This window comes from Pholis gunnellus (genome assembly GCF_910591455.1).
Source record: "Pholis gunnellus genome assembly, chromosome: 10".
Classification (NCBI taxonomy): domain Eukaryota; kingdom Metazoa; phylum Chordata; class Actinopteri; order Perciformes; family Pholidae; genus Pholis; species Pholis gunnellus.
In genome coordinates this window covers 6,837,352-6,851,881 of record NC_136537.1, presented here as the reverse complement: position 1 = coordinate 6,851,881, position 14,530 = coordinate 6,837,352, and the positions used below count along the sequence as shown (strand labels likewise).

Genomic DNA, 14,530 nt, shown 5'->3' with positions numbered 1-14,530 from the left:
CGTGTCCATATTGCACCAAATTCGACACTGCATGTCATTGGAACCCCATCAATGCACCCCATAGATCTGATGGACTGGACAGAGAGACAGACAGACAGTTTGACTTGTTTTATAGTTAGATTCGGCTCTCAGTGAGGCTGCACACTCAAATCTGTTTTTATTTACTTATTCATTGTCACTCACAACCATCTGTCATTAGCCACTGTTAGCAGCTATAATAGTTACATAGCAACCATAATCACAGTATTGCATATTCATAATAGCTTTTAGAAAATATTGACTAGTAAGTCTGACAGTATTACCTGTTGGGATCTGGCAGGAGCGTGTTATTAGCACATATGAAAATTTAAATTTAATAAAGATTATCGACATATATTACCAATAACGGAGCAATACCCTCATAGGATCAGCGACCAATAACCAAACTGTGGATTAAGACTTAAAATTGGTGTTCACTCAAAGTGTCAATAGTCAAAGTACTAGTCCACACTCACTCTGCTCTTCAAAATATATCAGTTTATTTGTCTCTAACAATACTGATCAAAGTCAATAATATTATAAACCATCAAACAACTACTATAAAATTACAAGCATGCTACCTGTTATTTAACGGCGCAATAAGACACACAATGGAACCAGTTTAGGCGTTCGAAATTACATGTCGGCCTCTTTCTGTGTTTTTAACCACATGGTGAAGTCCCAACATACCATAATAAAGTTAGTCCCAAGTGAAGTATCAGCATCAACTCAATCTAAAGGTATAATCTGTTGGTACGAACAATCTTGGGTATTAACTGTGAAAAGTCCAAATAGCATAGCATAGCTATATCGCAGCGTGGTTTCTACTGTGTCATCATCACTCATTTTAGCATTTGCGCACAATAATAACTACAACCTATTTACCAACAACAGTTAGAGCCTAACCCTATTATATAATTACACTGCGTTTCCAACTAATGACATCTTATAATCTACCGTGTCTGAACACATCCGTCTAGCCTCTAAAACCCAGTGTCAGGGTAACCTAATAGTCCTGTGACATTGCGTGATCTACAGGTAATCTGTAGCCTGCCTGTTGACCGGCGCTAATCATTAACATGGTCTTAACATGGACACACACATGTATATGAAAACATCAAGCAGACAGAGAGTGTGTGATTTTATTTGAATACTCTGAACACATTTAACCGGTGCTTGGCTTGTGAGTAAGACACACACACACACAACTCAGGTCTGATGAACATTAGTCTTCTAAATACGTCCTCCCTTTCTCTGTGACTCTCCGTCACCGTGTTTTGTGACGTCCCAGCAGGGAGGAAACAGGACGAGACGCTTCACAAACTAATGGTCACGTTTATGGCAAGCTGGATCTGAAATGTAGTAATAAAACAACCGCATTGACGCAGACTAGGAGCGGTGAACATGGTTCACTGCGTGCTAAATATCTCCTGTAGTCCTCCTTCTTCTCTTTTTATGAAATAAACTGCTATCATAAAATGCATCACTTCCTGTGAGTGGGAGGATTTTGTTTTTCAGGAAAGAGCTACCAGACTAGTAGGTGTTTAGAACAGCAAGTGCAGAAACTGGATTTCAGATGAATCACTGCTGTGTTGCATCAACTTATTACTAAGACATTTATCTATATGAGCATGTCATAAGTTACAGTTACAGCAAATACAATAACATAATGTGCATGTTAGACACTGGCTACAACATAGAGGCAACTAGGAAATTGCATCAAATTAGCAATTATCTGGTAACATTGCTCATCTTTGGTACACATTAAATGGCACAATATGCCAATGGCTGTACGCTCAATGCAGTGTTTCTTAAATACAAACTGTATTTGCAACCAAAGCTTTGTATGACGCTAAGCGAAGACAAAAGCCTTTGTTTTTTTCACAGAAATGCATATTTTCTGAACTGGAGGTTGTAATCTTTCAGTTCCAACTTGCCATACATACAGGATCATTTCGTAGATGTGTATCAAAGGCTTCCCCCTGATGTTGGATAACAGATGGCGTGTATAGGCGTGCATAATCAAGAGCTTTGTTGTGTGATGCTTCATGTATACAGTTGAATGTATCTGCTAGAAATCCATCCTTAGAACCTTTTCGCTGCCTGTTCCAGATCTACACTCTTTGTTTCTTCATTTCCATTTCTCTCTCTTTATATATATATATATATATATATATATATATATATATATATATATATATATCTCCATCCCTTGCTTCCCCTCCTCACTCTCTCTCCCTGCCTTTCTCACTATCTCTCATCTGATATACCTTCCGGTCATCGCTGAAGGATAAATCATTTTTTTCATGATGCTGACAAGCAGAAAACTTAGTTCTAGAGGGTGAATATAGACCTTATGAGATGCGTATATAGTACAAAATGGTAGGATTTTCCAACCTCCTGCGTGTGATTGTTCTAAATACAAAAAACGCTGCATTTTCAAGAAGCTACAGCCGGCTAGCAAAGGTAGCAGCGGACCAGCCAGCAGTTTCCAGAGAGTTACTGTTGCTTCTCAGCTTTGTCATCCTTTGTCGGCCTGTCTGTTTGGGCCGGTGGATAACAGGATGTAAATAAGACCGCTGTCTGTAGTCTGTCTGCTCGGCTTGTTCACTTCAGAGATATGTAGCCCCCCCCCCCCACTCACACTCACACGCCAAGCCACTCACCGTTCTGCACAACAGCTGCGAATCGGTGCACTGCACGGCACTGGCAGGCGGCAAAAAAAATGTTAATATCCCTGAAATTTGAGGTGGTATTTGCAAGCTCTTTTGTGGCGACCATGGAAACGTATAATCTCCTCTTCCCTGAAGGGGAAAGTAATGCAAAATGGAGTCTGTAGGTTAAAGTGGAGGACGGCACATATACAGAAAGGCAAACCTGGCTGAAACAGAGAGTGGAGGTTAAAGTGGAGATCAGTACATACAAACATGCCCCCTGGCGAGCTGTTGGCAGCGAGAGCTCGGTATGTCTCGCTTACTCAATCTTCCTTTCAACCTGTGTTAAAGCTTTCTGTGTAGAGTGGCAGATAGCTCTGATTCTGATTGATCTGAACTTTGTTGCTAAGCTCTCGTCTGGCAGCCAGCCGTAAACATTAGCCCGTGTATTCCCAGCCATAGGTTGAAAATGGCAAATTCCCCCATTTGAATCAATAAAGTTCATTTAATCTAATCGTATCTGCAAATGCCATGAGTTCAGGCTGGTATTGATGCCTGGACATAATGTCATAATGTCCACGGCTGTGTGTGTGTGTGGGTGTGTGTGTGTGTGTGTGTGTGTGTGTGTGTGTGTGTGTGTGTTTGTGGGGGGCTTTGATCTGCGTATGTTGAATGTAACAAAAGGAATCACAGGCTTTGCTTTCATTCAGATGGTTGGAACAAAAGGTGTGCTGGCTTTTTTTCCCCTCTGTGCTCGTTCTCAGGGCTGAAAGAACAGTACAGTACAGTCGGGGGGGGGGGGGGGGGGGATAAGGGAAGGGGAGCATGGACAGGTAAGAAAAAGGTGGAGGAAAGAAGGGAAATGAGAGGCAGAGAGAGAGAGAAAGAAAAGAGGCGAAGGAGAAAAAAAAGAAATGATATACAGTAAAAACTCTGCCGGCTTAGGGCTGCCTCTGCTCCGAGTGTCTCCCACCTCTCTCTCTCTCTCTCTCTCTCTCTGCTCTATTTATAACTCTATGGGAAATTGCTGAGTGGGCTCTTCCGAGGGTTTTTGCTGTAATTGATTCAAAATGCAAGTTGTCTCTTTAGTGGTGAGAAAGAGGAGAAAAGGATCCCCAGTCGGTTACATGGACAGTATGTAGATGGGGTGACCTGCTACTGAATCACTGTAATAAATACAACATGGCTATTAGAGGCAGAGCGCCTCTGCTATCCTATAATGACTGTAACGGGGGCCACACCCATGATATCATAGCACTGTGGGTCGTCAATTGCTGGGATTCATCTTCAGTATAATGTGCGCTGCAGTGGGACCACGTTTTCTACAACATGCCTATTGGACTGCAGTAAGCGCTGATCTACTATCACTTATGGCGAGAACGAGATTAAATCAATTATGCCCGGCTGGGTAAAAGCCATGACACTCATCATTACACATAATTCAAGACATTTCAGAATTTGGAGCATTCTCTCAAAAAGATTTTCTCAAGGACATCGATTGAAATGAGGTCCTGTAGATTGTCATTCTACAGAGCTGATAAGAATTAACAGAAAAGTAGTACTAAGCATCAAAAGTAACAATCATTTGGACCATGTATACGTATCAATTTGCCAGTGACTGTGATGCAGCGAGGAGCCTCCTTGTTAGTTTCAGTGTTGTGAGTGTGATGGCTGTTGCCTGAATATGAATCATATTCAGGCCGTGGTATCGCTGACAGCTCGCCACCCATCCAGAAACAATAACACCACATTCTGCAGCTGCATGTAAACTGTTGCTGTTATTTATGCCCGAGAAATACCCAAACCTATTCCAACCATTTTCACGCTCACACACTGTGGAGGGCTCGGTGTGTGTGTGTGTGTGTGTGTGTGTGTGTGTGTCACTCTTAGACTTCTACTCCTGTGAAAACCAGTTAAATGATACACATTTTTGCATTTGTCGGCAGGTCATTTTGACAAATCCTCATTCTTTGAGGCTTAGACTACAGGGTTCATTTAGGGATTTGTTGTCGTGACGAGTTTGTGATGGGTTCCCAGGCGATCACGCACAAACACAGCATTACACGAAGCAACGATTGATGTTTTCATTTCAGCTGCGCTCTCCCAAACCACTGCATGTGCATGATGTAACAGGGCACACCGCGCTTTGATTTCCTGCTGGGCGTTTGCACCGCAAGCTTCATTAAACCTTGACCTCAAAATACGCTGACCTCTAAAAGGCACATTCGACGACACTCTTGACTGCGTAGCGGAGCTCTAACCACAGCTATGACTCTATCGTGTTGATGAAGCCACGAGAATAGCAGAGAATATCCAGGAGGTCAGTGACACAGTACGTCTGTTCACACATCCCTCACCCCGTCCACATTTTGGGCGTTAATACGGTCGTTGATTTTGCACATTTTTCATGTCCAATATGATGTATTTAAAGCTGCTTTGACGCCGCTCCGATTTTTATAGTGACAGTGGATCAAATGACTCCAGGTTTGTATGTGTATTGGGGGTTGCTCTTAGTCAATGCTTCATCCCCTCTATGGGGAGTATCAGACAGTGATATTGAACTCTGTTCTGGTCCAGTCTGAGTGTAGATTGACTATCATGCAGATCCCGGCCGCCTGAGTGATTCATGTGTGTGTGTGTGTGTGTGTGTGTGACTATATATTTTGTCATGGCCATTTGACCATGTCTGACAAAGTGAAATGTTGAAATGTTGCTCAATTAAATGTAAGTGCATGGAGTGTGCAGATCTGTTGTTTGGTTTTGTTTTCTGATCCAGCACTTGTGACGAACCCACAGAACGATGTCAGAGTGCAGTTTCCCTCAGCTCAACAGAACTTTACAATTTCTTCGAGCTCTTTGTTTGGGTTTCATGGCCCAAAACGTTAATGTTTTGGTTCACTCTCACAGCTCTCGTCTGCCTTTTTTTTTTCAGCAAAAGCAAAAAGCTGTTTTCAGTGAAAAAGCTCTTACAAACCGCCCGTGCGCTTCCTGCTGCCAAACAGCAGACAGACAAAGTTAGAGATGAAGAAAGGTGTATTTACAAGAATCCGGCCATACCATGTGTATCATGATACAGGGGTTACGATTCAATATACTGCGATACTGTCAGCAAGAGGATATATTGTGATTTTTTAAATCTAATTTTAGGAAAACTTTCAGAGTATAAAGAACACACATTTTTTTAACGAATCAATAACAGTATTACAAAATATAGCGATTCTCATGTGTATTGCTCTTTTCTTACACCTCTACCACACCCCATAACGTCGGACTCTCGTCTTAAATTAAAGACATCATGAGAACGTGCACGTGTTGAGGAGAATTGAATAGGCTATGAAGAATCCATTCATTCACTTGAGCATATCCTCCTCACCTAACATACAGATCTTCTCTCCTCCTACTTTGCTTCCTGCTTTGTGAGACTCACAACACGTGCATCGCGTCCCTCTCCCACTCTCTGATCGCTCATACGTTAGACTTTACATAGAGATGACATCATGTGTTTTTGTTTCACAAATATTAAACGCCAGGATGGATCTGTATAAACTGAGCTCGTCTGACATGTTACATATTATATTTTTAGAATTAGGCAGTCGCGAGTGTGTTTTCCGTGTGCTTGCGTGCATCAGTGTTTGTGTGTGAAGGGGGGGGTCGGAGGCCGACGACCGTACAATTGACCCCTCCTACTTCCTGCGCCACCATCACATGACCCTCGTGAATGTGATGATGTCTTAACTGTAGCGGTGATGTCATATTGATGGCGGTGATGTCACGGTATGCAGGTCATCTCTCTCTCTCTGTAGTTGGTGGATTGTGCTGTTTTCTAATCCCTCATCTCTCTGCTCTCTTATGTCTCCCTCCTCCCCTTCCTCTCTCTCTCTCTCTCCCCCCCCTGCCCCTTCTCACGATCTGTCTTTGTGTACTTCTCCTCCTCTCTTTCCTCCTGTTTGACCCCCTCTCTCCCCTCTGTATCTTTAACCCCCTCCTCCCCCTCCCCCCCTGTGTCTTGTTTTCCCTCCATCAGGTGTCCCAATGACTATACGGGGGACCGCTGTCAAAACTCCGTCATGGCAGATTTCTACAGTATGTCCATTTGCTCTTGTCTGTCTCCTTCTCACTGAGATGCTGCATGCTACATCGGATAGGGGGTTGGATGGAGGGAGCGCTCTGTGTGTGTGTTTGTGTATGTGTGTGTGTTTGAAAACCTGCTCTTGTTTTTCATGTACGTTAACGTGTGTGTGTGTGATTTGCATGCCTCTGTGTCCACCCCTTCCTCTCCCTGTCTTCCCTGGTTCTTCCGTGGTGCTCCTCTGGTCACCAGAGACAAACAGTCGAGATATTTGATAAGCACGTTATATATACTGCTACATTTTAAAGCTGCACAAAGAGAAACGGAGGAGACAGAGAATTAACACAATCGTAAATGCAGGAGGTTGTTTGATTTTATTGGAACACTTTGTCCCTTTTTCTTTGTATATGGTCCATCGGTGCTGTTTAGAGCTTTAGCAGTAAAAAAAGAAACCATCAAGGCTAAACTATGTGGATGTAAACTATTAATACACCGCTGACAGCTCTCACTCTCTGCTGTGCCTCTCTTTTAAACAAAGAGAGACATCTTTCATTGATTTTACCTTTTGGAGTAGGAGCACGACTGACAATTGAAGGCTTTAGAAGGAGAACAATGTAAGTCCTTCTGACATTGTTCTGAACAGCCGCCAGTCATTACTAGAAGCTAGCCAATACCCAAATAATTTGGCAGGCGAATGAGGATGGGATTTAGAGTTTAGAATACGTTCAACATTTCAAGTCTTAATGTAATGAGATTTGAAAACAACACATACGGGTATATCCATCTGAGATACCCTTTGTGATATTGATTTTCATATAAGCGGAGATTCTTGATGTCATATCAGTGGAATCTGAAATGAATTAGGATAAATCATACAGTAATGAATGTGGTATCCTGTTGTTTTCTCTCTGAGCATCCATGGATCATCTGATGAAACCTTTCATTCTGGCATGTGGCTCAATGTCGCCTGAACTGTCCTCGGGTTGACTTCTAAAATGTTGAAAATGGTGTCACACGTTCTGCTTCTCATCACAGAGCAATTGAATTAAAAGACTAGTTTGACATTTTTGTGAAATGCTCTTATTGTATGTTGTAAATGAAACACCAGCCAGGAAAGATCCACTGCAAAAAACCCAGAACCTCACCAGGTTTATTTGTCTAATTACTAAACACTTAATATGAGACACAATCAGCTCAAAACATTACTGTGAGACATAGAGACTTGTTTTTAGGCAAGGCATCTTGAATATGTGATTAAATGAAGAAATACTTCTTTTGAGTGTTACAGGCTTATCATGACACACAACACTTCCTGATACTAGAGAAATAACTTTGAGATCTCTTTTTATGTTTAAAGGCCTAAACATTGTATCTTATTTTCAAGAAATCTTACGAATTTTCACTTGCTCCATCGGCAGATTCTTTATTTTTGTAGCAAAAACACCTTGTATTCAGTGTTTTAAACTTATTTATGAAGTGGTCTTTTTTTAATGTTTGGCTTAGCTTAGCATTACGACTGAAACCCGTGCAAGAAGGCTAGCCTGGCTCTGTCCAACGGGTAACACAATCCACCCACTAGCACCTCTAAGGAGCAGTGACTTTGTGTATCGTTGATAGCCTGGGGTTACCTCAGGACAGAGCCGGGCTAGTTGTGTCCCCCTGCTTCCAGGCTTCATGCTAAGCTAAGCTAACAGCATCCTGGCTCTAGCTTCATATTTACTGTACAAACACGAGAGTGATATCGATTCTCTTGTCAGCAAAGAAAGCACATACAGAGATTCTCAAAAATGTCTAGCTCGTCCTTTAAATCATCGGGGTGACACTGGGGGCGTGTTTTGTCGCTCTCCTGTGATTGCATGGGCAGTCACACTGAAACACATATCTCAGTATTGGTAGGCAAACAGAGATCCCAGGACATTAAAAACAAAGTTTCAATGATTCCTGTAGGTTTGCTACTTTCACACTGAAAGAAAAGTGCTCCTCCCTCCATCGACTGTGTCATGCTGCTGTTACTGGCCCAGCAATCACAGGGAGATAAAACAGAGGGATACAAATGACCCTCTCCTTCTTTTCTCCAGCGTTTACAATGTTGCTCCATGCCACGTTTATCTGATGTGGAAGTTCCCACACGGGAATAATGTCTAATTTAAACCAAGACCAGGTTTCACATCATAAGAAATCACACTGTATGTAATGTCTGCTTATTTTGACCCCATCACCAAGCCTTGTCTACATGCTGAAATCTGTCTGTGTGCTTTTATTTTTGCATCGCGGCGCTCTCTCAGTCAGTTGAAGCGACTGCTGTTATGGATCCCTGTTGTTTTTGTTGTCTGCCTGCTTTTCCAGTTTTCCAATCATAACGCACTGTCAAAATGTAGAGTGGTTATGGTCAGGGTGCACACAAGATTGGCTGGCTTTTCGTACGGGCGTCTCTCTTTACCGCCCGTGATGCATGCAACGCCATGGAAAGTGGGAATGTTGAGAAGATTTCCCTGTAAATCATGGATCATATGAAAGGTTATAATGGCTGTATACGCAGCAGTAGCGGGACAAAGTGCTTTACAAGAGGTATGCTGTAATCAATACAAAGGCACACAATTGCCATTAGTCAAACGAGTTACAGCGCCCGCCCCCATTTGCCGTGCCAGCCTCATCGACTGTACTGTGTTTTTATGTTGGAGAGTAACTCACTGCTTTTTTATCTTTTTTATTTTTTTTTGTCTTGGTTTTTTCCCCTTTTTTTTCTGTCTGTTGTTTACTCCAGAAATGAGGTCTAGTAAATATAGCAGTAAGTGATGTGGCTTCCTGTCTTGCTGTCTTTGTCCGTCTGTCTCTGCATGCCTTTTCCTGCCTGTTGGCTTCTCTCTCCCTCTGCCTTTGCTTCATTTTCTCCCTTCGCTTTTTGATTTGGTTTGGTTCAGTTTGTTTTTTTTTGTTTTTTTTTCCTATCATTTCTGGGGGTCACAGAGCTGAGGCTGTCTGAGTTGTCTGTCTGTTACTGGACGGTACACACGTCAATCACTAGGATTGACTGCACTAATTAACATATCCTGGTTCAGCGTATACATGAAAATAATATATTTGCTCCAAAGTGGACTTTACACCTGACCCTATCTGTCTCTTTCCTTTTTACCACGACAACTTTCTGCGCTGGCAGAGCTTCTCAGAATTGAATTTATGGGTATGGAACATTATTATTCATTTTGCTGTGCTTAAAGGGTTTGCCAAGATCCTATCACAGTCACACATTACTGTGCCATCTTCTTTCTAAAACCAACAACTGGGTCTCCCTCAACCTGTCCCTCTTTTTCTCCTGCCCACTAACCTGCTTTTAAGACACGTAACCTCCCTTCTCTGCATGCACTCCTCCTACAGTCTGACACATTTAGACATTTGAGAAAGACAAATTAAGGATTCATTAATGAATGAAAGTACTAGAGCGTATTGGGCCCGTCGCAAATCAAGGCTGTGTTTATCTGGACGCCGTGTCAGAGCAAAAGCTACCCTCTTTGTCCAGAAACCAGAGAATGCTTCACCTCTTCGATAAATACAAGTGTCTGGCTCGTCCTCTGGGCTTTGGCAATGTGCACACTGGCTTCAGCGGCCTGTCGAATAAAAACATGCAAGCTGCGAGTATTTTTGCAAAGCGTTGCCAAAAGTGAGCAAAAGGCCTGACCACATAGTCTGTCCTTATTATTCTACCCTTGATTGACTCGGTGTCAGAGTGGAGCGCTCGCCTGTCCTAAATCACGATTGCCGTTGGCTCCACTGTGCCAGCGAGCGCGCTGTCCCATTTCCTTTTGCCTCTCTGTATCAGTACCCGGTGACACACACACAATGCCGGGCCAAGGCTCTCGTAGGCTTGTCAATCCCTACAGAGGCCCTTTATTTAGCCCCCCCCCCCCCTCCTTCCCTCCTTCCCTCCTTCCCTATCCCCCTTTGCTTCCTCTTCAGTGGCGTGTCTAGAGCTTTTTGAGGCGGGGGGGGGGAATAGTGAGATGATGAATTAGGTAAAGGGGGACATTCTTCGATTCAACCCCCCTGTTTCAAGCTGATCTCAGAAATACAATGAATCAATAGATTCAGCTTTCTGATTTTATTTTACCGTATTTACAACCAACTTTCTTCTCTAAGAACCACAGCTTGATGAATAGACAGACGGCTAAACATAAGTGTCCCTGTGCCAAGCAAACAGTTTCAGTTTTAGTCCAAAGTGAGAAGAATCATTGAAAGTAACAACAGAAGGTTTATGACATTGAAAAACAATAATTGAGCTTCAGGGGTTTTAATTTGGCCGTAACTAACAGTCCAAGGGCCTCTATAATCCAGCTTTAATTGATAAGGGGACAAAGTCAGGCCAGCTCCTTCGTGGGCCTTTCTCCTGGACACGCCCCTGCTCCCCTCTCAGCCCCCCTTCTCTCCCTCTGTCTACATGTTTCCCTCTTCCTCACCACCTAGCCTTTTCTTCTTCAATACCCTCCCTCTTCTCCTCATGTTCTGTTCCCTTTGTTGCTCCTTCTGTCATGGTGTCGCTGCTCTTTCTGTTCTGAGTGTTACACCACGGCAGGCCCAGAAATCTGAATTAACACGAAGACACTGAGATAGCGACGTATTCACGCAGCATCACCACAAACCTGTTAGAATGTAATGAGTGTATGTGATGTAGCTCACTGTAGTGCAATCCAAAATCAAGATGTTCCGAAAGGCAAGTTCCTTACTATGACATAAAAGTGAAAAAAACGTTTAAAATTGGGATTAGGTTTAGATTTCCAAAATATAGTTAATAAAATAACTTAACACATCCAAAAAATCCTTTTCTGCTGACCTCCAGTGGTTTAACTTCTCGACAGCAGCAGTGATGTAGAAGAGTACTCCAGGACCTTGTGACATCACTGTTGGGGGCGGTTCCTGGTGCAACAGAGGACTCCTGACCCCACCCAACCCAACACGACCTCACTCCTAACTCCTCAATTACTGCAGCTTGTTCTGTAGACCTACGGTTTAAGTCACACTGATCATTATATGCAAACAGGCTCTTTTCAAAATAAACTTTAATTAAAGTTAACCTCGGCCGTATTTCCCTCTGACTGTCTTATAACTACGCAGAAGATTTAAACTGCAGTTAGTTGACAGCCCGGTGTGTCCCTTACAGACACTAAAGGGTGCTTTGGTGCGATGGTACAGACGCCGAAGGGCACTGACCAAGCAGCGTTTTTTTTGACGAGTTGGGAGTGTAAACGGTTTCACCAACTACACCCGCCAATGAATTGCTGAAGAGGTCAGAGGTGAACCAGAGAGGGCAGCAAAAAGCTGCTTTCAGCCTGCTGTTACTATTTAATGTTTCTTTTTAAAACAAGGGTTAGAGATTAATGAGGAGGGAACCACTCAGTTTCAAAAAGTAGCTTTAGAAATGCCTCACTGTCTTTGTTACCAAAAAGGGGCCTTCAGTATGACCAGCTCAGGGTCACCTGACACAGGCTTCTGTGAAACGATAGCGTACAAAACATCACCGGTTCATACAAGCACAGGAACATATACAAATATAAATATATATTGTGAATATATAAATGAATTAACTCAAGTCAAAGTAACATACAAATTGTGACAGTTGTAGTTATGGTGAGCTTTGTGAATACTAAAATGTTACGCTCTCAGGCCATTGCGGTGTCAACACTTAGAACAAAAAATGCTTTCCTTCTTTTTTGATCCCATCCATACAGGCATGCAGTCAGATCCCCACCAGTGCCATCTGTAGCATCACATCCCCATGGCCATTGTGAATTCACTTGTGTAGGGACAGCAGGAAGTCTGTGTCAGGATGCAGGTTGACAGCTCAGCTTTCCATCCTAGTATTTGTGAGCTTGTATAATTACTCCTGCGTTGTAGTAGTAGCACTGTTTGACTGTAGTACAGTTAGAACAGTTAGAAAGGCATGTGACATTGTAGAGCAAGAGTTGTTTCATAGGCAGCACAGGGGACAGGATGGCAGCAGATAATAGGGAGAAAACTGTTTCTGTAGCTACCATCAATGGAGTAGCGCTCATGCTGTTTCGTGTGTGTATGTGTGTGTGTGTGTGCGTGTGTATCCTTGTCTGTCTGCAATGCATGGATGTGTGCGAACATGTGTGTGCGTCTGTGTGTGCGTGTGTTTCCGTCCACAGAGGCCGAGGAGCTCTATCAGAGGCGGGTGCTGACGATCACAGGCATCTGCGTGGCGCTGCTGGTGGTCGGCATCGTTTGTGTGGTGGCCTACTGCAAAACCAAGTATGTGTCTTTGAAGGGAACATACATGACTCCCTGTTTATGAAAGGCTCCAAACCTTCAAAGTAACCCACTGTAGAACAAAGAAATGTAACTAACAATACACGTGTGTTCTCCTGTGAGTGATATATTATTATATACGGTATTATTAGATGGTTACTGATGCACCGCTGTGTCAAGGTGAAGCTCCTTATATACAGTTAGCTTTAAGGCAAGTGCTCCAAAGGGTCACAAGACAAATCTGAGGGGCCGTGAAGAAGGAAAGAAAATATTCTACACACACACACACACACAATCCTTTTTAACTTTTCTCCAATCCAATTAGCTTTTTGTGAAACATTGGATAATTTCACAACTTTGGACTTTGTTATTTAAAGGAAATCATCTGAGATGTTTAGAGAGGAAATCCCTCTTTGATGGATCTGCTATTCGCTCATAGAAATGTGACGGGAGGCCCCGACTACACACAGAGTTTTTTGCAAAATATTTAATAAAGCATTGTGTTTTATTGATTTTCATGGCATTTTTTTAAATAGTAACTTCAGCTGCCAATAAGCATTACATTGAATTATTAAAGTAGAGTACCTCAAAATGTAACTTAAGTAGAGTACTTGAGTAAATGTACTGAGTTACTTTCTATCACTACTGTACAGTGAAAAATAGCATATTCTATTAGCAAAAGGCAAATTATTTGTTTGTTTGCTTGTTTATTTGTCGGTGGGTTTGTCATGTTAACAGCACGATACAAACCACCTAATACCCAATCACATCAAGGGGATCAAGAGCCTTCGCTTATGAATTAATCCTCACCGCTCTCTCTGGTAGATTTTCTGTATAGTCTGGATTTACCCCGGCCTTCCAGTCCTGAACATTTTACAGTAACTACAACAGAAGAATAAGCTTTAATTCATAGGTGTGCAATAGAGTCATTGCTGCGGTACCGTGATGATATTGCTGTATCCATAAAACGATCATGTGATAAGTGAAGTGCCACGATGTAGTGAGAGCTAAGAAGAGAGTAAGATGGAAGGGATTTTTAACAAGCAATTAAAGTAACAGCAAACCGATATCAGTCACTGTCTCTAGTTTAGCACCTTTGCCAGATCACTGATTGTTCCTTCATCACCACCCCTCCAGGAAGCAGAGGAAGAAGATGCACAGTCACCTACACCAGAACCAGAATCAGTGTGTGGAGCAACCCAACCGCATGCTGGCCAACGGACCCAAACACCCCGGGCCCGGCCCAGAGGAGATCCCCATGGTTGATGTGAGTTCAGTTCAAAGCAGTTTCCAACACACAGCAGAGGCGGGCACAGGTGATCCTGAGGTCAGGATTAACTGACAGGCAGGAAGTAAAGTCACCTCCTGCCAACCCTGCACTTCATGCTGAGAGGAAACCCACAACAGGTCACTCCTGACAGGGTCAAGATTTCCTCAGAGGCAGAGCTGCTCTCAGGGGCAGGAATAAATAAGTAACCACCGCTTTTTAAAAAAACGCAACAATGTGAACTGATTAGATCGCACGTCT

At 42.9% G+C, this 14,530-nt stretch overlaps 1 protein-coding gene across 1 annotated transcript in view; it reads left to right on the top strand.

Moving 5' to 3' along the window:
• nrg2b (neuregulin 2b) overlaps positions 1–14,530 on the top strand; it is a gene marked incomplete at both ends in the record, with an annotated part of 43,478 nt that overhangs the window by 23,355 nt on the left and 5,593 nt on the right. The window contains 5 exons of the mRNA XM_079167148.1: positions 6,697–6,755; positions 9,506–9,529; positions 9,899–9,922; positions 12,903–13,005; positions 14,140–14,263. Of these exons, the coding sequence (XP_079023274.1) occupies positions 6,697–6,755; positions 9,506–9,529; positions 9,899–9,922; positions 12,903–13,005; positions 14,140–14,263 (334 nt within the window). The remainder of the gene's footprint in view (positions 1–6,696; positions 6,756–9,505; positions 9,530–9,898; positions 9,923–12,902; positions 13,006–14,139; positions 14,264–14,530) is intronic.